The sequence below is a fragment of the Zophobas morio genome, unplaced genomic scaffold, assembly GCF_036711695.1.
Source record: "Zophobas morio isolate AGI-343-1 ecotype UQ-CSIRO unplaced genomic scaffold, CSIRO_AGI_Zmor_V1 ptg000076l, whole genome shotgun sequence".
Lineage (NCBI taxonomy): Eukaryota > Metazoa > Arthropoda > Insecta > Coleoptera > Tenebrionidae > Zophobas > Zophobas morio.
The window spans coordinates 3,224,618-3,247,440 of record NW_026972181.1 but is presented as its reverse complement, the minus strand read 5'-3'; the positions used below and the strand labels follow the sequence as shown (position 1 = coordinate 3,247,440).

The following is a 22,823-nucleotide window of genomic DNA, read 5'->3' as shown; positions in this document are numbered from 1 at the left end:
AATGCTGGTTAATTTCGGAAATTGAGGAACCTACATATAAAATTTTTGCACAGCCCGGACCATGTGCTGTGTCTGCAGCAAAACGGGGGAGGTAACACAATTTGTTTTCGTAAGGCTTACATTGGTGTAAAGCAGTGCCAGAAATTCGAACAAGTTTGATTATACCATGCAAAGGGAGTAGACAAAAGTTCATAAAGTCTACAAGTTTCAGTGTTTCGAATAATTGGAATACGTATATGAATATAAAGTTTAGTTTCGGTGAATGCACAATCACAGATTGGTAATTTATAAAATTTTGAGATGTCTGAAAGGGGCATGGCTAGTCCTCGTCCGGATAAATTAATTTGAGCTGATAATATTTCTAAATCGTGTTGAAGAATTTTAGAGTTAACAATGAGACTTGGGATTTGATGGTTTCGACAACTGTCAAGAATGTTTTGGCGTTTAAGAATGCGGTTAATTTGAATAAAACGTCGAAGGTTAGCGAAATGACTTTTGAGGTTGAAAAGAATCGCGGCAATGCTAAATTCTTGCCTGTGAGTGGTAGTGTTAATGAGATTATTTATGTAGTTTGTTATTTTGTGAAGACGGGCGTCTGTTGCGTTAAAAGCAGAGCGAGATTCATTTGCAAAATGGGAAAATTTTTGAGAATTAGTGGAGATTAGGTTTAGAGCATCAGTAAGCCCGCGTGTGAGATGAGAAACGTGTTTTTGAATAACCGTTTCTGAAGAAACAAGAGAATCTAATTTATGCTGAGTAGCTACCCCACAACACCATGCTATAGCGTCGCCAATAAAATCCAATGCACGTTTTTGCTTTAACTTTGAACCTGTAGAATTTTTTAAAATATTTAGATTCCAGCTGTCCTTCCAGGGTTGCAGTTCTAATTCATAGGCGTCTGCCAAACTTAGAAGATGATTTACAAAAATGCATTCTTCTGATGGAGCCTTGTGGCAGAACTCGGGGTAAGAGGTGGGGGTTGGGACCCCTGTAAAAGTGTCCTCAATCCACTCCGAGCTCGTGGTGTAGAAGAGCGGAATTGTAGAATCGTAGATTATGATTTCAGGTAATTGTCGCCAAAAAGCGCCAGCGTTAACCTCAAACTGTCCCTGAGCTGATGCGAGTAGCAAAAGTAATAAAAACATTTTGTTTTATTTTTTAAAACCTAAAAAAAGAAAATATTAGTATCGAGTGATATACGAAAATTGCTTTACAATCAGTTAAGACGTAGGAATTGTTGGGGGTGTCCAAGGGTCGTTATAAGGCAAAATAGCCGTATAGCAATATGGACTATATTGGTTTTGCTAGTTTTTGTTGGCCCTTTTCTAATTTCGTAATACACCTGGATTACTTTGTTAACAACATAATATGATCCAAAATATTTTAAAAGCAGCTTTTCAGTTTTTCCGATTTTTCGTACCGGTGCAAAAATTTTTACCTTATCGCCAGGTTGGTATTCAATGTGACGATGTCGCACATCGTAACGAGCTTTGTCACATTTTTGCCGTGCTGTGATGTTTTGAACACCTAAAGCTCGTGCAACGAGAGCCTTTTCCCTTATTTCAGCTGCGGTGGTAGTATCTGATTCTTGCATTCAGTTTGTTTGTGAGGGAAGAACCGCCTCTCTTCAGTAAACTAACATAAATGGCGAAAATTGCGTGGTATCTTGTCTACAAGTATTATAAGCAAATGTGACATGGGGTAAGTATGTGTCCCAGTCCGTTTGAGCTGTAATTGTATAAATGGCTAACATATCGGACAGAGTTTTATTAAAGCGCTCGGTTAAGCCGTTGCATTGGGGGTGGTAACTTGTGGTAAACTGTTGGTATATCCCCATTATTTCTAGAAGTTCACGAATTAATTGGGATCGAAAATTAGTACCTCTATCGCTTAGAAAATACCGAGGGGTGCCGTGCTGGGTTAAAATTTGCTCTAGTACGAACTTCGCAACTTGTTCCGCTGTTGCATTCGGTAATGTACGCGTCTCGGCCCATGGAGTGGCATAATCGGTAGCTATTACAATAACGGTATTGGAATTTGAACTTTTCGAAATGGGCCCAAAATATCCAGGGCTATATGATCAAAAGGTAGACCTACTCGAATTGGCTGCAAAAGAGCGATTTGTTTGCGATAATTTTCGCCCTTTCTTGCTTGACAGTCAGCACATCCTCTAACAAATTTTTCGATGTCTGTTTTCAATGTATCCCAAAAATAACGATCTTTGATTTTGTAGTATGTTTTGGCAATTCCTAAATGTCCCGATAAAGGTTCAGAGTGGTGTGTATACAAAATTTCAGAGATTAAGTGTTTGGGAGTGACTAATACATTTTGTGCGCCCGTTGGGGAAGTATTAATTTTGAAAAGTACGTTATTATAGAGTCGAAAATTGTTAGTGCGTTTCCGGAGTCCGATGGAAGCTGTGGCAGGATTTTGTATAACCTGAATAAGAGCGGGATCTTTGTCTTGCTCGGTAGTAATATTTTCATCTGTTAATAAGAAAGTAGGTAGGTCAAATAAATCGTCATTTTCCCGAGGAGGTGGGTCAACTGGCCTACGAGAAAGGCAGTCGGCATCTGTGTGAGCTTTGCCGTTTTTATAACGAATCGTGTAATCGAATTCTTGTAGTTTGATGGACCACCGTGTCAAACGTTTATTAGTGTAATCTGTATGTTTTAGGAAGCATAACGCGTGATGATCAGTTATGATATGTACTGGTTGACCTAAAATGAAGTGACGGAAACGGGTTAAACCATAAATAATCGCAAGTGCCTCTAGTTCGGAAATAGTGTAGTTTTTTTCCGCATTAGTTAGGGCTCTACTACTATAAGCGATTGGGTGCATCGCGTTGTTAAAATTTTGGAGTAATACTACACCCAGACCGTCAATGCTTGCGTCAGCTCGGAGTTCGCATTCAACTGTCGGGTTGAAGTGAGTGAGAACAGGTGGTTCAGTTAATTTTCTTTTGAGAAGTTCGAACGCTTGTGATTGATCTGGACCCTAATGAAATGCTAATTTTGGCGAGGTGAGTTTATAAAGTGGGCGTGAAGTCTTCGCGAAGTTTTCAATAAATTTGCGATAAAAATTACACAGACCTAAAAAACTTTGAAGTTTTTTCCGATTAGTGGGTTGAGGAAAATTTTGGATTGCCTCGAGTTTAGCTGGATCAGGCTTTATTGAATTTTTATCGACAATATGTCTTAAAATTTTAATTTGCTCAGCAAAAAAGACGCACTTCTCGGTTTTTAGCTTTAGGTTGGCCTCGCGTAGGCGTTGGAAAACGAGTTCAAGTTTTTCCAAATGTTCTTGGAATATTTTGGAATAAATAATTAAATCATCTAAATAGACTAAAACGCAAGACCATTTTAGACGGTGGAAAACTCTGTCGGTTAGGTCTTGAAACGTGCTAGGCGGATTACAAAGACCAAAAGGAAGTCGTTGAAACTCGAATAATCCAAAGCCAGGCGTTACGAATGCGGTGTATTTTTTGGAATTTTCATCAATCCCTACTTGCCAAAACCCTGAGAACATATCTAAAGTCGAGAAGTACTTAGCATCTCCTAAATAAGATAAAATTTCGTCTATGTTGCTCAAAGAGTAATTGGATTTTTTTGTAATACTGTTCAATTTTCGATAATTCACGCAAAAACGAGTTTTTCCGGATTCACCTTTTTTTCCGACTAAAACAATTGGTGATGAATAAGGAGAGTGCGATGGTCGAATTATTATGTCTTGTTGTAACATTTCATTGAGTTGAGTACGAATAAATTCACGTTCCACGGGTGATACTTTGTAAGGTTTACTTTTGAATGCGGTGTCATCAATCACGTCAATTTTATGTTCAATTAAGTTAGTATGTCCAATTTCAGCAAGATCATCAGCAAAAACATCAGAATAGGTTTCTAATAATTGAGAGAGACATTCGCGTTCAGTGGGTGATAATTCAGAGGGTATGGCAAAATTTCTTTGTGGGGTTGTTTCAGAAGAATTATTAAGTAGATATAAGGGTTGATTATTAGGATTTTCGAAAAGATAACCAATGGTGGTGTTTTTTATTAAGGTCAGAATATGGGGATTAAATGATGTTACAGAAAAATGTGTAAAATCCGAATTTACAATTTGAGCATCATTGATTAAAAGTTTACGAGGAACTGTGAAATTACTGTTTGGGATGAATGTGTAATTGGATGCATCAGCAATTGGTGGCGATATTGATGTTAATACAGAAAGTCGCTGATTGGGGTATAGTCGATAATCTTGAGTTAATTGTCTTTTTGTTAGTTTTGTGTTACAATTTTCCTCGGGTAAATAATTAGGTAAAAAGTCAAAGCCCGAGAGACCTGATTCAGCATTTGGATGTAATGACCGCGATGAACTGAGTTCATGCGAATGAACTATGAGTTCTGCTAATGATTCAGCAATTTCCTCAGAGGAAATGCTATCGAACACCAGGATGTCCAGATACATGTCTTGGAAAAGGAATTCGATCATATTGTGTGTAATACATATGTTTGTCTGCAGATTTCGGATAAAATTTTTCGAAGTAAATTTTAGTAATATTTTTTGTGGCAAGGGCGTGTTTTAACTTACACAATAAGTCCCAATAAGATTTTTCGTCTAATGTGGTAAGAATGAGAAGAAAATTGGGTGTTTGTGCATTTTCATTATTTTGCAATAAAGTGGGGAACCCGGAGTACGTTTTATCGTATAGCCAGTATACACACGGGTAAGAAGAAGAGTTTTTTGGCCGAGAAGAGATCCTTGCGATATTTGATTTACTTATGAGCGCTGGCGGGGAAGACTTAAACATTTCGAATGAAAAAAGTTGTGGGTTAGACGAAACAATTTTGGGGCGGGTAGAAATAGCACTTTTGGACGTTGTGTCGATTATGTTACAAAATTTTTTGGCACTGTGACTCGTAAAATTAACGCAAGTAGTGTAACCCACAGAAGGTTTCTCGGTATCGGGTGTCGGTTGTCTAAAATTACTATGTGATAATGTCAGGGTAACTTTATCTGTATTTTTTGGAACTGCATTTTGGAAATCTGCTCTCGTATTCCGATGGTTGTTAAAAAAATAAAAATGGTAAGAATTGTTTTGGGATTTAAAATTTTGGGGATCCCAAAAGGGTATTACGATTTTTCCACGCAAAATTTACAACTTTTTGTTTAAAGTTTATAGTAGCATTAAAATTACTCATAAACTGTGTAACGGTTAAATCGGGTTTATTCTAATATTATTGGTTTTATATGTAGACAACCCTTTAAAATGATAATCCATCTGTCATTATCTAGGGGAATTCATGCGACGTGGTTGTCGTACATCTAATTGGTTTAATTTTTCACATTTTCAAGTTTTTTCCACCCCCTCCTATATGAACTCCACCGGAAGACGGCCATAGGGATTTTTACATAGATCGTTAAAGAAGTCGGTGCGTCAGAATTTTTCTTGGTGTTCCATTTTAAGTGCCAGTAGTTTTGGATAAAAGTGTTGTACTAGCACTTTTCACGACGTTCGTCGGATCTACGAACACGAGAAATATATTTTGAAATTGCATTTTTGGATACTTAATGCAAAACGACTTGTGTCGGATTTTCCTCTAGCACCGAGTCTCATCCTGCAAGCCGCCCCACATCTGCAGGCTTCAAATTATTACTCAAGTCTCCCCTTGGAGTCATCCGTTGGCCGAACTTTTTGACATCCAATTTAGGGGGATTCGACTCTAAACTCCTTTTTGGACGGAGGCTCTTCCAAAGATAATTCCATCCACCGCTGGAGAAGTCCTTCTTCGAACCGCCGTCAACATTAGGGAAACCTTTTTGACTCGACGACAGGATTTGGAGGGCTGGAGTTGGCGAACCTTCACAGAGGTCGCAAAATCATAGATAAGTCCTTCAACCAATTTTGTTATCGATAACGTTAACGTCCTCACAAACAGTGATCAACTCACCTTAATTTTCCTTGTTTGCGTCAATCTCATATTATTTAGTTACGCATTGTTAATTATTGTTACTTTTATGTAAATCAATCACTTTGTACCGATTGTTTTCGTACACCGTTTAACTACGACCATAATACGAAGCGCCATAGCGCCTACCACAACTACGTCGAACACAGCTGTCTTCGTCGTCGATAATTTTTTGCGTCTATTCGTTCCCGCTTACTGTGAATCTATCGCGACGCGGCGCCTGAGGACAATCGTAAATTTATCTTTCAAAATATAATTTTATCTATTTACATAATTGTAAGGTTGCAGTCCAATGTTTATTTCGGTAAAGATATCTAGGGAAAATTCGGGAAACTTTACCTTTCCTGTATTTAATTTTGAATATATATATATACGTATTTTTGCATCCCCTCTCTTTCATACGTGTGATAGACATACTATCCCTTTGCTTTCGGGTTTTGGCAAAATACACCAAAGGTAGGAACAAACAGATCGGAAGTAAACCCGTGGCGCCCTTTCACTTTAGATTTTACTCACCCCCATCCCACTGAGTCAGCTGGAGCATCCGACCTGTTTGTAGGCGTTACAACTGTGTACCTAGAATTAGGGAGTGACCGAAGTTGGGTATTACCACCGCGTTACACGTAGTATTGAGACTTGAAATTTTTAAATCAAATTGTGCCGTACCTAGAATAGGAATTTTGTTATTTCCGGGACCCGTTAGAAATCGAGTTATTTGATTGTTTGGAATAAAATTTGGAAGCAGTTGTTGAGAAATTACGTTGGGTGCTGCACCCGTATCTAAAATTATTTGTAGGGGTTTGTTATTTACTTTCCCTGAAATTGTCAGAATTTTAGTGTAAGACTCTCCCGAGAAAGGACGGATACCAGGGAGTACATTTAAAAATTTTGGCGTCCTTGATCGTTTGGGGGAGAATGCTGTTGTAAACGACATGTATTAGCAAAATGACCTATTCTATTGCAGTTGTAACACCGAGGCCTACCGTTATTTGTGCGAGTAACTGGTAAATATTGATTTTGATTTCTGGAAAATTTTGGGACCTATTTGGATTTTGAAAATTTGATGAGTACTGCATGTTTGTAAAATTGCGGGGAAGTGTAAAACGCGAAAATCTATTTGCAAATGGATATCGAGGTCGGAAATTTGGATTGGAGGGTGGAAATGGGGGAGAACGTGTGTTAACATAACCGTTTGGTGAAAATGGTGTTTTCGGTCGTAGTTCATTTATAGAAGTCGACGTATTTTTATCAATTTTTCCTAGTTTGTCAATAATAGTTGTAAGATCGTAGATAGTGGTGCAATCATGCTTTGAAAGCTGATAGTTTGTATAAAATTTTGGGTGTAAACCCCTTTCAAAATACTTAATAAATTGACTGTCATCCATGAGTGAATCGACATCATATGCTAACAACTTTAGTTTGTAAAAATATTCTCGAATACCTTCGGAGTCAAATTGTTTTCTATTAGCAAATTCAAATTCCGCATCTTTTTGTTTTAACGGGAATTCTACTTTAAATTCTAGTACAATATCTTTCCAGGTACTGGAGATATTGTTTTCAACATAATTTTCGTACCAACGGTTTGCAATACCGCTCAAAAATGTACCGAAATAAGCTATTTTTAAATTTTCATCCCACCCGTTGGCGATGGCGCAACGGTCATAACTCCTAAGAAAAGTTTCTGCATCATGAAAACAGGGGTCGAAAATAGGTGGGCTTACGAACTGTGGCGTGGCGGCCGATTTCGAGTACTGAAAAGCCTCTTTGATTGTACTTCGGCGTGACATGGTATTACTAGTTGGGGTAATGCAACGACGACGGTATGTGTTTACGTTTTCGCGCGGCACGGAATTTTGAATAATCGGAGTCAAGTCCGGAGCAGAGGAAATTCGTTGCAACGAGACGAAAAACGTGGGCTTATGAAACTCGGACTGATCGGTTGAATCGATTTTCTTCTTAATTTGTATTTTAATATCAGACGTTATTTGTATTTTAATATTAGACATTAAAAAGAAAATTATTTAAATATTAAATTTTCTCTGAGCAAGGTACCATGTAAAATTTACAAGGGATCAGTTTGCGCCTCCACCAAATATGTCACGTTCCCCAAAAATCTTCAAAAAAAAAGAACCCACACTCCGAAAAAAAAAAAAATAAAACTTCAAAAATTTTAGGGAAAAACTTAAGATCTATTTATCCGAAATAACCGAAATAAATTTACAAAAAAAAAGGAAACTACTCACCTACTACTCGTGTTGTCGCCGTGGGCCACCACACACACACTCCCGTTCATATAGCTATTTTTCATATATTCTACCTATGATACACTTTCTTCGTATAATTAAAAGTATTCGATAACTGGAAGAAGAAAATATTACCTAAAATTTCCAAAATAATGTCGAGTGTGAAGTTATGGTTTACTCTACACTCATTTGTTCTTGATCAGATTTAAGCGCTTTGGAGATATTGTACAGCGCATAACAATTTTTTGCATATTTTGAACGAATGTACAGTCGTGATTTCACTTTGCAAGCCCATATTTGAGTGGTACTTACCTTTTACTTTCGAAGTTGATGGTTGCGATCCGTCAATTGTTTCTGTAGTTTGTGCATCTAAAAATATAAATATATTAAGTTTTGCATAACTTAAAGTCAACAAAAATTACCTATATTTTCGTTACCATCTGACCCTTGCATTTTTTCCAATAGACGCGACATCTTTGTGATGTCTTTAGCCGCTATGGGCATCCTATAGTGCTCATAATGTATCTTCTTAGCATGGCCCCAATAATTTGCTACATCTTTAACTTCATTGTCATGAAGCTCTAAAAGGATACACTGCGTTGCAATATGCTTTCTGAGAAACGTTCCTCTTAAACTCTTGGGGTTTTTTGCTCCATATTTTTCAGAAAACTGAACCATTAGTTGGTATGCATCCAGATGATGTGATCTGTCAGGATGTGGCAACCGAAAAATGTACGGATTTTCGTCACTAATACCCACTGCTTTTGTGTTCTCAAGTAACAATTCTATACATTCTAGTACATAATTCCTTTGAAATCAGAACTGGCACTCCTCGACCTAATTTACCTTTTATAGAAAATCTGACATATTGCATGGCTACACTTTTACAATCTTCTGACAATGACTGAAACAAATCATCTTCCTCGTCAATTTTTTGTTGATTACGAAAGTCTGCAATGAAGATATGCTCTATTTCGCCAGCACGCCTTCGATTGAATAATTGAATTGACACCAAAGTATATTTAGCTAATTCTATCCATATTTCCACTGTAAATTGTATACTACATTGCGTAAAATAATATCTACACTTCTCAGTTAAATAGTGGTAAAGTTTTTTAATATCTTCATTAGAGGGCAACGTCACTTCCTTTTGTCTTTTAAATTCTGTTTGGTTCCCTGCTACCGTTTTATTCACTGATATAACCAAATCTGTCTGCAGTAGTTTTAAGAAATCTTCCACTTCTTGTTTCTTTTCTGAATCCTGTCGTTTTATACACTCCGAAATGAGTAAGTTGCTAAAAAAATTTAGAGTAGTACCTAAATTAAAGGCAGTAGCATGCGAATTATACTTTCATTAAGTTGGCCCACAATATTTAGACATTTTATTGTACTATCATAATAATAATAATAATAATAATAATAATAATAGCCATGACGATATACAACGCTCTAGGCCCGTGCCATTATTACACATCTTAGCAGGCGAAGGGGGTACACCGGCCTAAGAGTTTAATGGCTTTATAGTGATTCTACTCATATTCAGATGGCGATGAAGTTGGTAAGTCAGAAATGGCATAACACAATTTGTGTGTGTCTCAGCTAGTCTCTTAGGCCCGAATATTCTCTAGCCCCGTGGAACGTTTATGTGTTATCCTGACTGTGTTGAAAAATTTACCAGGATGTCTACTTGGACATTGACAACTCCACCATCATATTATAATTAACATTTATACAAAATATTGTAAACATGAAAGCTTGAATAAATCTATTTGATTTAAAATTCGGAAATTGATATGTTTTCATGTAATTAAACGAAAAATTGAGCAAGGTTGGTTGCATACTACATTCGCAATGATTTGCAACACTTACAACAGAACACAGCGGCTTTACAATTAAGCTTTCATCTTGAGAACAGCAATGCAAATCTTAAGTTTTATATTTTCGTTTATTTAGTCTCGAATTCAACGGTTTTGCAATTCTGCATTCCTGTTTGCAGAAAGCAATTACTTGCACGTTTGTGTTTACTCTCGAGTTAAAAATACGAGCTGTGAATTTAAGACATTTTTTATTATATTATAAAATTTAATACAATATTAACATGTAAAGTCAGTGTTTAAAATTACAAAAATATCAAAAATTATCACAACTTGTAAACAAAACAAAAAAAAAAACAAAAGAGACAGCTGATCCACTAGTTTCATCTTCGCTTAGTTCTCTGATACTGGATCCAGTTGTACACGTCTCGACCACTGCGATCAGAGAAGAGCTGGTTCGTTTCAACAAATTCTGCACACAGCTTCGGTGGTGCCAAATGACCCCTGGATATGTATTGCGAAAAATGTCTCTGCATTAAAGACATTTGCTCTGAGGTGAATGGTTTCTTTCCTCTTCTCTTTACAGGAGTTATTTGCAATTTCTGCTTTATCTCCGCGATTGTCGTTTTTCTTGGTGATTTCTGCGATTTTGGTGACTTCGTGTTCAAAGTTCCCCTGTGACTCGATATTTTTTTCTTTGGTGTTTCAATCCTCCGGTCTTCAGTACTGGCTCTCGCTATAAAAAATATCAGCAATGATATACAATTTTCTAGACTTTTCAGCATACGTACCCCCTACTTTTTCAGAAAGCGCTTCTTGTGTAGTATGTGTAACTTTGTCACACTTTCGACGATCCGAAGGCACTTCAGTAATATTGTCTGTAGTATAACATTCTATCACACCTGATTGTGAGACTTGAGTGTCTGTTGATACCTCCTGCATGAGGTTCGTTTCCATTCTGTTGATTGTACTTTCTGTTGAACAGGTAGTTTCAAACGAATCCAAACTGAGATTGTCTCCTAATAATTCTTCAGAGGTAATATGATCGTCTAACGCCGGATCCTCTTCAGGTACTGGTAAATCTTGTGCAATAGTGAGTATTTCGTCGAGACTTTTACCTCTGTATGAAAAGAGTTCTTCTCCATCTACGATAGTCAAAAATTTTGCCCACCCTGTTAGTTGAAATAAAAGTTCGTCTTGTCGATATACTTGTTCATGGACTTTCTGACTATGACCCATCAATTTTGCAATCTGACCGATTTCATTGTCATTCATTGTTAACAATTGGGAAAGGGTTGCGACTTGTTTTCTTAAATAAGTGGAACGTAAAAGATGCGGTTCTTCAGCACCACATTTCTCTGAGTAATCTCTTAAAACAACTGAAGCATCGATAAACATCGCTCTCGTAGGTATACCAAAAAGGTAATTGTTTGAATAGGGAACACCAGCTTCTTTTCGATATTGGAGAAACATATCTAGATACCTACAACACAATCAAAAATCTTTTAAAAAGTAGAAAAATCAAAGTACTCATTTACCTGCATTGATTTTCGTCCAACAGCACATGTAATATATGTAGACGCTTTCCAATCAAAGTCATAACTTTGTATTTATTCGCTAACTCCCGTTGATACATTGGAAGGGATTGAAGTATTTCATCATCAAGTTCGATTTTTTTGTTATACAATTCCAACGACATACTTGCAACTTCACTGACTCTACGTCTATTGTACACAATAACTCTTGCCAACGCAGCCTTTCCTAATTTTAGCCATGTGTCGAAATCGAAACCGTCCTGTAACCGTTGATACGCCTGCTCCGCTTCAGAAACTATCAATGTGGAAAATAATTTAACGTCCTTTGCCTTTGGTAAATTATGTAATTTGGCTGCTTTTCTTTGCAAGCTGGTTCGACCAGCTGACCTGCCAACATAGATTCCATAGTTTTTATCATGGAGTTTTGAAATTGTCGAAACGGCCACGCTCTTCACATTGTGTGGGAAGATTATGAGTTAAATAATCAACGTTAAGTGCGTCTAAAAGAAATGTAATACTCGATCGTAAAGCTTTTGCCAGACTTGGCTTTCCAAACTCGCCTGTTTCCTTGTCAAGTGAACACAAATTGAAAACTCCCTCTAGTAAGGCATCATAACCTCCATAGAGTATCAGATCTTCAAAATCCAGAATGGAGGGGTTTATGTCTTTAACATCTAAAATCAATCGTGCCATTCTACGCAAATGTTGGCGATCGTTCTTTAATGCGCTGTATGAACCTCGATGCATTAAGGAATATCTTTCAGCAACAAGTTTCAAACATTTATCTTCTAATATCTCGTGTAGAATTAGCCCAACTTGAACAGGCTCTAAGAAAGCGAGAAAAAGTTTCTGACTGAAAGAATTCGCTGTAAATTCCTTCTGGATAATCTTAAAGCGAGCTTCTTTAAGCACATTTCTTCTATTTGGTGGCCGTCCAGTACATTTGCGTTCATGTCGAGCAAAGTTTCTGGTCATTATTTCACCAAAACAATTTGGGCAAGTAATTAAATTGGAGGCTTGTCCTGTCACTACTCTCCTTATAGCAATTTTTTCCTCACAGGTGGCATTTTTGTTAAAATTATAATCACCCTTTCGCCTGATCTCTCGTAACGCAGCATTCCGTTCCACACTATTAGCTTTCATAGTCATAATATTTTTCACTTCTTCCTGATCTTTGTGTTTTCGAAGAATATGTATGTGAAGACATTTCAACAAAAAACTGTTCACAGAAATAACAACAATGGCGTTTTCCTTTGGTTTTTGACGTTAATGGGTTTACTAGGGCAGAAGAACCACAATCCATAATTAACGGTGTTATGAACTTACGTTCCTCTTCAATCGGCAGTTCCTCCCCTATTAATTTTCCGACGGGGAGACAGTAACGAACTTTCACTTGGATTTCACGTTCGCCAAAATTTCTAGACAGCAGCACAAGTGTTCTGTTTTTGTCGGAAAGTTTATTACCTACAACAAAAATTAAACTTCGATTTGCATTTTTTTGTTACTATACATACATTTATGGTCTGTCGCGGGCAAACCAGAATACAAAAATCCGCTGATGGTATTGTCATCTCCACTGCAAGCATCACAAACGTAATGCCCTTCATGTAAAACGGTGTGTATCTTCATTGAAACGAAACATTTCTTTATATAAATGGTCAAATGAGCGGAAATCCTGCAGTTTGATTCTTCAACAGGCGAAACCAATGGCGTAAACATCAAGTCAAAGTCTTCATTGCGGTTCGAGGTAGTGGGCATTGAAGAACTACTTGAACTTTGTCCTTCTATAAATATTTGAAAAATTATTAGAACATTATAAACGACTAATATTAGGTATAACGTAAGTTGTAAAAATCTCTACAGATGAGAGTAACTTACTTTTCAAATGGCATTGCATACATTATTTATTGGGTTGTTCCAGAGAATTATACAGGGTTAGTATAAAGTCCCGAAACGTTTGAATAACTTTGTTATTTGAAAAGTTTTTTTTTCTGAAATTTGCTTTGGATGTATAATTAAACATGGCAACTTTAATGGAACACCCAGATGTTGTTTCACTAGAAATAAACAAGTTGATAATTTCTGAAATTAGTTTTTTATTCTGCATCAGAAAATGCCAAAAAAACCTGTATGTTGTAATCAATGCAATCAATGTTGTAGGTATATATCCAAAAAAAATTTCAGCAAAAAACTTTTCAAATAAAGTTATTCGCCCGTTCCGGGACTTTATACTAACCCTGTATATTAAAATATACTACATTTAGGTATCAGGCATAGCTAGAAAAAATTTTTCTAGTTATTTAAAAAAAAAAGTTTTGGTATGCCAAAAGTCTTATTTGCAACTTACATAACACCCGATTGGTGGTTTGGAGTTTAACATTTGAGTTAAGAAAAGATTTTTCAGATGGACGAATAAAAATATGTGATGGATGTGTGTAAGTTGTTTGTTTTCAAAAATGTGTAATATTGGTTTATGTTTATGCACGAAAGTATATTGGAAATAGCATATGTATAATGTATAGGTAATTAGTGTTACATGTGTTATGTAAGTTACGTTTATTATGTTAAGTTAGGTACTAATCATTTTTATAGCATCTTTGGAAATGTTAGCAAGAAAGCTAACGAAAAAAAATTGACATTTTAATAAAATTGATCAGAATCCGAGAAAATAGAAACCTGAGTTTAAGACAAGAGTAAAAAAATCTAAGTCGGCCATTAAAAAGACGTTTTGGATTTTTTTTACAAAAAGCCTGAATATTTCGTAATTATAATTACTTAATGAAATACCTACCTCCTTCAAACAATCTTTTCTTGCAAGTCTGTAACTGAGACTTCGTGTGCTCAGATGTTTCGCCATTTTCATCGCTTTCTTCTGACACTTCAGAAGTTGGCTCATATTCTTCGTCGGTAGCATTACTTTGGAAAGGTTCTTCGTCGCTGTCACTTATCTCGTATCGGCTGCAGGGTACGTATTCAAAAACGATCTCTTCTATTGGTCGCACCAAATCAACTTGCCAACATTCTGTGTCCTCTAAATGTTGTTTTGCCAATTTCAAAACATTCAGATCTATAGAAGAAGATTGACATGAAATAGATTGATTATAAAGAGTAGAAATGAGTTACCTGAACTACTCATTATAACATTGTCCAGCATCCTTTTTTTGAGTGTTTTATGCCATATTTGAAAGATTTTAGGAGTTCCCTCTGAATATGTCAGGTGATGGGTAAGACGTTTTTTTTTTCTGAAAAATAAGTGATGAACTCGTTAAGACCATAACACAAACACTGGTTCTAAAATTTCTTGGGCGAAACGAAAAAGAAAAAATGCGAAAACATGACAATTTTTTGCTTTGAGCCAGATACACCTTGCCACATATTGGTGTATCGAACTTTTGAAATATCGTGTTTTAATTTTTTTGTTTTGAAGCAAGAAAACAAAATTCCCGTTTTGTTTCTATTTTGAAACCGGAAAACGGGTTTTTCCTGCTTGTTAAGTATTTTTGTTTGAAGCGAATAATTACATAATTATAAGTACCAAATGAAGTTCCAAGATTCCACTACTGATCACAAGCTAAATTTCTAACAATTTTCTACGAAAGCAAAAAGCGAAACTACTTACCAATGCAATCTTTTGACTTCAGTCATTGAAGCGCACAAGGGATCAGGGCAGAAATATAAAACTGTGTCGTCCTCTTCTAAGACCACCACTCTGGCATGAGATAAGCATTGTTCACAAATAACATGCCCGCATGTGACTAAGTAGAAAGACTTACTGGGCAACAATGGCAATCTACAGGAGTGGCATACAATTTTTCCTAATAAAAAAAAGTGAAAAATAAAATGTCAAACACATTTTGTCATAACATACTCATGAGGGGCAACGGATAGTTTTCTTGAGGCTTACAGACTACACATGTTTTTCTTATACAAGTTTCTGTTCTTGTGAGCTCCCTTGTACACATATGATTCTGGATATCTGCTTTATAACTATTTGTTATAACATAGGCTAGCCGACGCAGTTCGATATTAATATTTTGTGAAAAAGGCATCTCCTCACTTTCAACCTGCTCTATTTCCTGCGGAGTTAAATTATGTACCATGATGCACTTTAAACTGCCCAAACATTGGATCTTGTTACATATAATAAATTCATGGCGGTATTTGCACTGAACCCTTCTACATCTCTTCATTAAGAACTCTCTGCAGGGAGTGGGTGTTAAAATTCTAAAAACGAGATCATATAGCACATAAAATTTCAGCGGATCGAACCGATGAGCTACTGAAGCTGATCGATTAAATTGGAGTCAAAGACGAAAAATTAAAAAAAAAAGTACCAATAAAAGAAAGTGGACAACTTCCCTCCTCTATTTGGCCTCTGCATACAGGGCATTGAGGCATATCACGTGCAATCAATTCTCTTAAACAACCTCCGCAAGTACTATGCATACAAGGGTTCAAAATGCACCAAGAGGTCATGCTTATTTCGGAGAAACAGACTGGACAAATAAACTTATCATTTTCTTGTTCCTCTATTGTCCTATGAGTAAATTTGCATTTGCTTCCGTATTTACAGTTGCCGAATTGTTTAAATTCTTGACAAATGCCCGAAATTTGTAATGTTCTCAACGTCTCGTACCTCATGGTGTCGCTTTGATATAGCGTTTCTCTGTACTGGATTTCATCTTTTGAGGACACATGAAGGTATCGACAGTACTCTCTATGACATCTCTCCATTTGAAAGTCCCGACAGAACTTATAGGGATGCTTTAAATTGCACATCGGATCTTTACATTCCCCCTTCGAGAATTTCGTACAATAACTACGACAAAAATAAATACTGAAACTTTGACTTGAAGTGTTGCACTTTAATCAAAATATAATCTAGTGTTGAAAAATTGTGACTTCAAAGAGATTAATTAAAAACTGTTTTCAGGGAACAATTTGAATATACACCGTTTTTTTCGGAGTTGCGTATTTTTTACTTTTATACAGGATGGCAGGTTTGAATTGCCAAACGTTAACGCAAGCTGTATCACTTCAAATCAAGCAAGAAATCATCCTTAAGAAGTTGGGGTCGCAAATGTGCTGTTATCGACCTTGCCAATTTTGCCGTTAGTACTCTTTCTGACCCTGCGTTAATAGATCCTCAAAAGCGTATTTTAATTCGGATTGGAGCAAACTATGGCCCCAACTTCTTAATAATTGTTGGTTTGTTTTGACGTGATAATGCAGCTTGTGTTATCGTTTGACACTTTGTATAACATAAAATTGTAAGTGAATTATTTTAAAATGAAATCAAAACATGCATGTTGAACTTACTATTTCTAAATTTCACGTAAACAATAGGTTACTGTACTTTTTATCTTCTGTTAATGGGAAGAATATATCCAATAATTACAAAATTAAAAAAATGCTGATATGTACTTATCATTTTTGTTATTTTTTTGTTCTATATCGCTGCTTTTCTAAATGTGCATGTCCAGAGTTTCCCTCACTTTCAGAGTATTCTAATTTTTTTATTATTACCTATTCGTAGTTTTTTCAAAATACTTTGTAATGAGATATTACAAATTTCGCAGGGCGAGTCATTTACCGCGCGTTCCTTGATGTTTCATCAATTATTAGAAATGATAATTTATTTTTGAAATTCCGATGCCACGTTGGCACGCTATTCCAATTTTCTTCAATTTTTTTGGGAATGAAAGTATTCACAAATAAAATCGCAGCAGGGTTATTTTTTAAATTTGTGTAACAAGATTTTGTGGAAAGACGCGCTTTGTTGTGGTATAAATAAAATTAAATCTTCATGTACATAATGTTTATCAAAAAAATAAGTATTACAATTTTCAAATAACGATATTCCAATTTTTTCAAATACAACATCATGTATTTTATTATCGCATCTCATTCTATTTTTTGTTTTCTTCCCCATTTGTTAAGTATTTTCTATATTTAAAGTTGAGAGTTCCTATGTTTTTTTTTTACTTTTTTAAGAGACATTGACATATTGAAAAAATGAGCACAAAATTAGAATAAGATATCGTAATAAAACACTGTGTGCTAATGGAAAAATATAAATATCCATATTTGTAAATTGTATTAAACTATCAGAACTTTTTTAAACAATGGGTATTTTAAAATTTGATTTAATTGGTACGACAACAAAGTGCCAAATATTGTAACACACAATTTGCGATTTTTTTGATAACTCTTTCATTGTCGAAAGAATTAAAAAAAAAAGGAATAACGTGGCAACCTCGCAATCGATTTTAAATGATAAATTATGCTTATAAAAACCAGGAAATGGCTAGTAAATGTAGAAATATATGGGCGTTTCATTAAAAAAAAAAAAAAACAAGCAGTGTCCCAACCCTAATAAACTGAAGATTCTGAGTTAAATAAAAATAATTTTAGCATACAGCCCTCAAAGTATCGTAAATTTTGGTGCTTGACTTTTTTTCTAACAATTTATGAGTTATCGATGACCGCGTGTTTTGTGACTCACCCTGTATAATGATATGAAATTTTTGCGATAAAATTCAGGTCTGTTAGAAGAAGAAAGAAAGCAAGCCAATACAACTAGATTTTAATAACTACCCAAGCTCTAATCTACTCCCACTACTAGCACTATTAACATATACTCTTTTCTACTGTGTTGTTAAATAACTGCGTAACACATTAGACAAATTTTTTGATTAATTGAAGCCAATGGACTTAAAATATATTCAAATTGATAGCAGGGCGTTCCGATTTTATTGTTCTGTTGTATAACTGACGCGAAGTAGTTTTTATCATTTGCGAAAGTTGCAGACTCGATATTGTCCCTAGACCAGGGTTGGCCTGACTTTTTGATTTAAATCGTAATTTAAACCAAGTATTTTTTTTTAATCATTGATTTAAATCATTCTTGATTTTTTAAATTTTCTTTTTGAATTACGAGCATATAATGCATGTTACAGTCTTTTAAATGCAATTTAATTCAATAAGGGTACTACCTGAGTGCCGCCGCAATTTACGTAGATTTTTCCGGGACACCACGAAGGCGAAAGATCCGTTACAATTTACAAGTACAATCCAATTCTCCTAACTTTGGCAGTGTCGTAAATTAATAGCAAAAAACAAGCATCTGGCATGTTTACGTTTACGTCTACAATGGATGCAGACCCTTTCAAGCTTTCAATAAAAGAAACTGACAATGGTTTTACGACACTTTCCCAAAATTAATAGAATTAGACTCTTGGAACGTAAAGTATTTATTTCGTCAGCTGCAGTTTACATTTGCCGATAGAGGCACGATTCAAACTAGGCAGAGCCGCATTTGTGAATGTATGAAAATACCTAGAAAATGAAAATTACAACAACTACTAAAATATAGCTTTTAAAAACTGAATAAAAATAATTAAAAGTTAAAATTTAGTTACATAACTTTTAATTTTTGTCTCACTACTTTTGAAGTTTGAATTACTGTGGGTAACCGAAAAACTAAAAAAATCAAAGAAAAATTAAAAACATTAAAAAAAACAAAAAAAATGTAATTTAAAAACTAATCATTGATTTTTGATTTTTTTTTTAATCCGATTTTTTCCAACCCTGACATAGACATATATGTATTTATAAAAATTTAGCAAACTAGCATTAGCATTTTTATTGTTTTACTCTTAGAAAGCCATTTTTGTGAAAAATTTTGTTTTTGTCGTAGAAGCTTATCGATTGAAATCAAACTGTATCACTACAAGAGCAGCATAAAAATGCAAGTACTAAAAACAATCTACAACATTTTTCAACTTTCGTATTCCTTATGGGCAGCATATGTTTTTAAACTTTAACAAAAGCAATAGTAAGTTAAAAATTTGAAAAAGAAAAAAATACCAGGCTACGGCAAAAACGTTGAAACAAGATCAATTTAATAACACTAACAGAAAGATCGCTAAGAAATAAATATCTGAATTTTTATGATAACGGAACTTTAATGTTGTTTTAGATGTAATTTTTTTCAAGTCTGAGGTCATTGATAAATGAGCTTTTTTTCTTGATTACCAATATGGATCAACCACATAATTTAACAGTATTTCTAACTGAATTCAAAAAGATGGCACACTGAAATACATTTACTTTTAAATATGAAAGTATTCTCTATTCAGGCCCTTATTTTACGCCACCCGACTCTACGACTACTTTTGCGTTAAAATTAAGTTTTTGATTTTTTTTATAATTACTTTGTGTGGTTAATGGCGGTCGTCATTCAACAAATACATCGGACTAATGATACACAACTAAAATGTATAAAAATCTAAGTGAAAAAATGACCACCAAACCACTGTGGCCGGAACTCCCCTAGCGTTATCTGCACAACACGTTTTGTTCAACAATTTAAGCCAAAGTATAGAATCACCAGAAATTATTGTTATTGAAGTGCGTAATAAAAAAAATTATTCACCTACCTTTCTCTAGAACGACCTAGGCCAGAACTTCCTGCTTCCGAGTCACACATATTGTGATAAAATTCACTTTTTTTACGTAACAACGATGGCAGAATAAACAACGATGGCAGAATAAACAACGATGGCAGAATAAACAACGATGGCAGAATAAACAACGATGGCAGAATAAACAACGATGGCACAATAAACAACAATAGCGTGATAACAACAACAGCGGCTACATTCGACTCTTCGTTACAACTACAAATTGGAGACTGACGGGACGCGGTGGTAGGCTGGTAGGTTGGCGGCAAGTGCAGTAGACAGTATTGCACAATATTATTACACTTGCTACAGATTTCCAAGGTCAACGAGACAACGCTGGATGCATCAGATGCAGATGCATCAGATGCAGATGCATCGTTCCCTAATTTGATTTAAATGTTTGCAGTAAAATAACGATGAGTAACATTTTCATGCTGGCATATAACGCAGACAAATAAACTTTAAAATTATTCAATACGCTACGATACTGCTATCAATGGTTACCTATTTATCAGTAAAAAATTAGAAATTTGTCATTCTCGTTAATATTTTGAGCCTCAATAAAGTGGCAACAGCGCTGAAAATTTCAATTCAAGTCAATTTTTAATTAAAAAAGCGATATTCTGTTTAACATTAAAATAACAGAGACGTTAATCTCTTACTATCTTATTTGTAAATATGCAAATTAAGTTTCGCATTGCTGTTCGCAATATGAATGGAAAATTGCAACACCGTTTTGGTAATACCAAACGAGAATTCTAATAATATAACCTATAAATTTTTGACTTTATTTCTGCTTTCAGGACTAAGAGACTTCTCTTAGCGGTGTTACGGGGATAAGCACGTTATGATACGATTTCACCTTTGATGCCTAAATAATTATTACTTAACAAGATATTCCGCTTCCTTTTAGGGATGAATATTAAATTTTGATTTGGAACTTTTGAAAGTCAAGTTCTTACTGAAAATTCTATTTTTATGAATCATTACAAAAAAATTGTTACAAAACAACGAAAGCGGCTTCATAAATTTACGTATCTATTCTAGAAATTGGTATATTCAGAAAAATGCAGTTTGTTGAGTTAACTATTAAAATTTTGGTAATGACGGAACGCGTCCTATGAAAAAAAATGCTTCTTTAATTTCAAAACGTGTATTTAACTCGAGAGTAAATAAACGTAAAGATAAATATGCAACTTAAGTTTAGCATAGCTGTTCGCTTCATGAATGCAAAATTGCAACACCCTTTTGGCAATACAAACAGAAATGCTAATAACATAACTTCAAAATTTTTGGCCCAATTTACGTTTTCGATCCAAATAGCCGTCTCTTATCGTATGAGGATCGCGGAAATAAAGCACCTTAAGCAAATTTATAGACGTTTACGAATAAATGATTATTTAATCACACATTCCGTTTTTACATTCTGACTGTTAGACAGATTTTGAAAACTCTGAATATAGCTGCTAATATAAGTTAGTATAAATTTTGGACGCTGTGACTTACAAACGATGAACGCCGTACTTTATACATTCTGATTTATAACCAACGCGCGGAGTTGTGTTTCATACGCTCGATCCAGTGCTGTCGCGGCGATAGTTTGATTACAAATATATTTTTCTTTTGGACTACATCAACATAATATAACATTTTGGAGACCACAAATGTGTGGTCCTGTGTTTGAAAAATTAAAAATTGCATCGAGTATTTTTATTTGAAGTAATATAGTAATCAGTGTTGGGGACAGATACTTTTAAAAGTATCTAGATACAGATACAGATATATGGAAGATAAAAGTATCTAGATACAGATTGTTTTCCACTTTTTCGAAATGTATCTAGATACAAGATACAAGAAAACAGATACTTTTTGAAACTTTGGCGAATAAAATAACTGAAAACTTTTTATGTATTTTTTTATGTATTGTTTAATGAAGTTTTTAAAATTAACAACATTTCAAAAGTATTATCACCTAAATTATTTCTTCGTGGTGTCAGAATTTGGTTTCCAGTACTAAACACCCGTTCCACAGGTGCAGAAGAAGGGATTGTGGTATTAAATTTAAAAAATAAACATTTTACAGTTGCATAGTTATGCAAGACTGAAAAATCTTTTCTTTTTTCCTGCAAATAGGCCATCGCTTCGCTATTCGCCAAATTTTGTACCGCTTCCTCGGATACGTAATTGCGAATAATATGATTCTTACATTCAATCTTTTGAATATGAAATTATGAACCATGCAGATGATATATATTAATTAATGACACTGATGACAGTAATTTATTGTAGACACTACTGTTTCCGTCGGATATTATTTTGCCATAAATTAGACCATACATACATAATTTCCTAAACCCTTCTAAAACAACGTCCACTTCCATAGCAGTAGAAGTGCCTTTATAATGTTTAGAACATGTGAAATTTATTTTTAAACTCTCATTGATTGATGTGTCGCAAATTGTCCAATATTTATTACGTACGCTTAAAAAGAATATGTTTTTTTGTTTTTATTCCCACACTGTCCAAATTGTGTTTGAGTATATCTAATAATTATCTCCAGCATTAAAATTATTATTTCAAAAGAATACCGGAAATGATTATTCTGTGCTGAAGGTCTGTTGGCGGCAACCTGTCATAAATTATTATTCTTCAATATCGGCTTACGATGTTTTTATGACCATGTCCGGTATTCGTCTATCCCGGTGCCGCAGGTATATACATTTTATGAAGCATTGCTGGTTCCGTTTAAGGCAAAATAAGTACAATTTCTTAGAAAGGTATTTAAATCCCTTATAGGATC

General features: G+C 35.0%; 3 protein-coding genes and 1 long non-coding RNA gene across 8 annotated transcripts in view; 2 read left to right on the top strand and 2 right to left on the bottom strand.

The window, feature by feature from the left end:
* LOC135143863 (uncharacterized) overlaps positions 1-22,823 on the top strand; it is a 418,109-nt gene that overhangs the window by 19,886 nt on the left and 375,400 nt on the right. The gene's annotated exons all lie outside the window — the stretch shown is intronic.
* On the top strand, positions 9,634-9,997 carry LOC135143871 (uncharacterized). Its single transcript, XR_010282916.1, has 2 exons — positions 9,634-9,767; positions 9,821-9,997. It is a non-coding gene; the product is annotated as an uncharacterized LOC135143871 (long non-coding RNA).
* Positions 10,258-11,896, bottom strand: LOC135143868 (uncharacterized). 2 transcript variants are annotated; one of them, XM_064075803.1, is made up of 3 exons: positions 11,562-11,896; positions 10,815-11,506; positions 10,258-10,759 (listed from the first exon to the last, which is right to left on the bottom strand). In XM_064075803.1, the coding sequence occupies exons 1-3, from the start codon at positions 11,720-11,722 to the stop codon at positions 10,407-10,409; spliced, it is 1,206 nt and encodes a 401-aa protein (XP_063931873.1). In that variant the 5' UTR covers positions 11,723-11,896; the 3' UTR covers positions 10,258-10,406. The 2 variants fall into 2 exon arrangements, with proteins under 2 accessions (XP_063931873.1, XP_063931874.1); XM_064075804.1 differs by having other exon boundaries at positions 10,815-11,525; positions 11,562-11,633.
* Positions 11,995-20,316, bottom strand: LOC135143870 (uncharacterized). Of its 4 annotated transcripts, XM_064075806.1 has the most exons (8): positions 20,000-20,316; positions 15,893-16,377; positions 15,427-15,782; positions 15,178-15,373; positions 14,682-14,800; positions 14,350-14,625; positions 13,073-13,342; positions 11,995-13,022 (listed from the first exon to the last, which is right to left on the bottom strand). In XM_064075806.1, the coding sequence occupies exons 5-8, from the start codon at positions 14,710-14,712 to the stop codon at positions 12,691-12,693; spliced, it is 909 nt and encodes a 302-aa protein (XP_063931876.1). In that variant the 5' UTR covers positions 14,713-14,800; positions 15,178-15,373; positions 15,427-15,782; positions 15,893-16,377; positions 20,000-20,316; the 3' UTR covers positions 11,995-12,690. The 4 variants fall into 4 exon arrangements, with proteins under 4 accessions (XP_063931876.1, XP_063931875.1, XP_063931879.1 ...); XM_064075805.1 differs by having other exon boundaries at positions 15,427-16,377; XM_064075809.1 differs by lacking the exon at positions 15,893-16,377.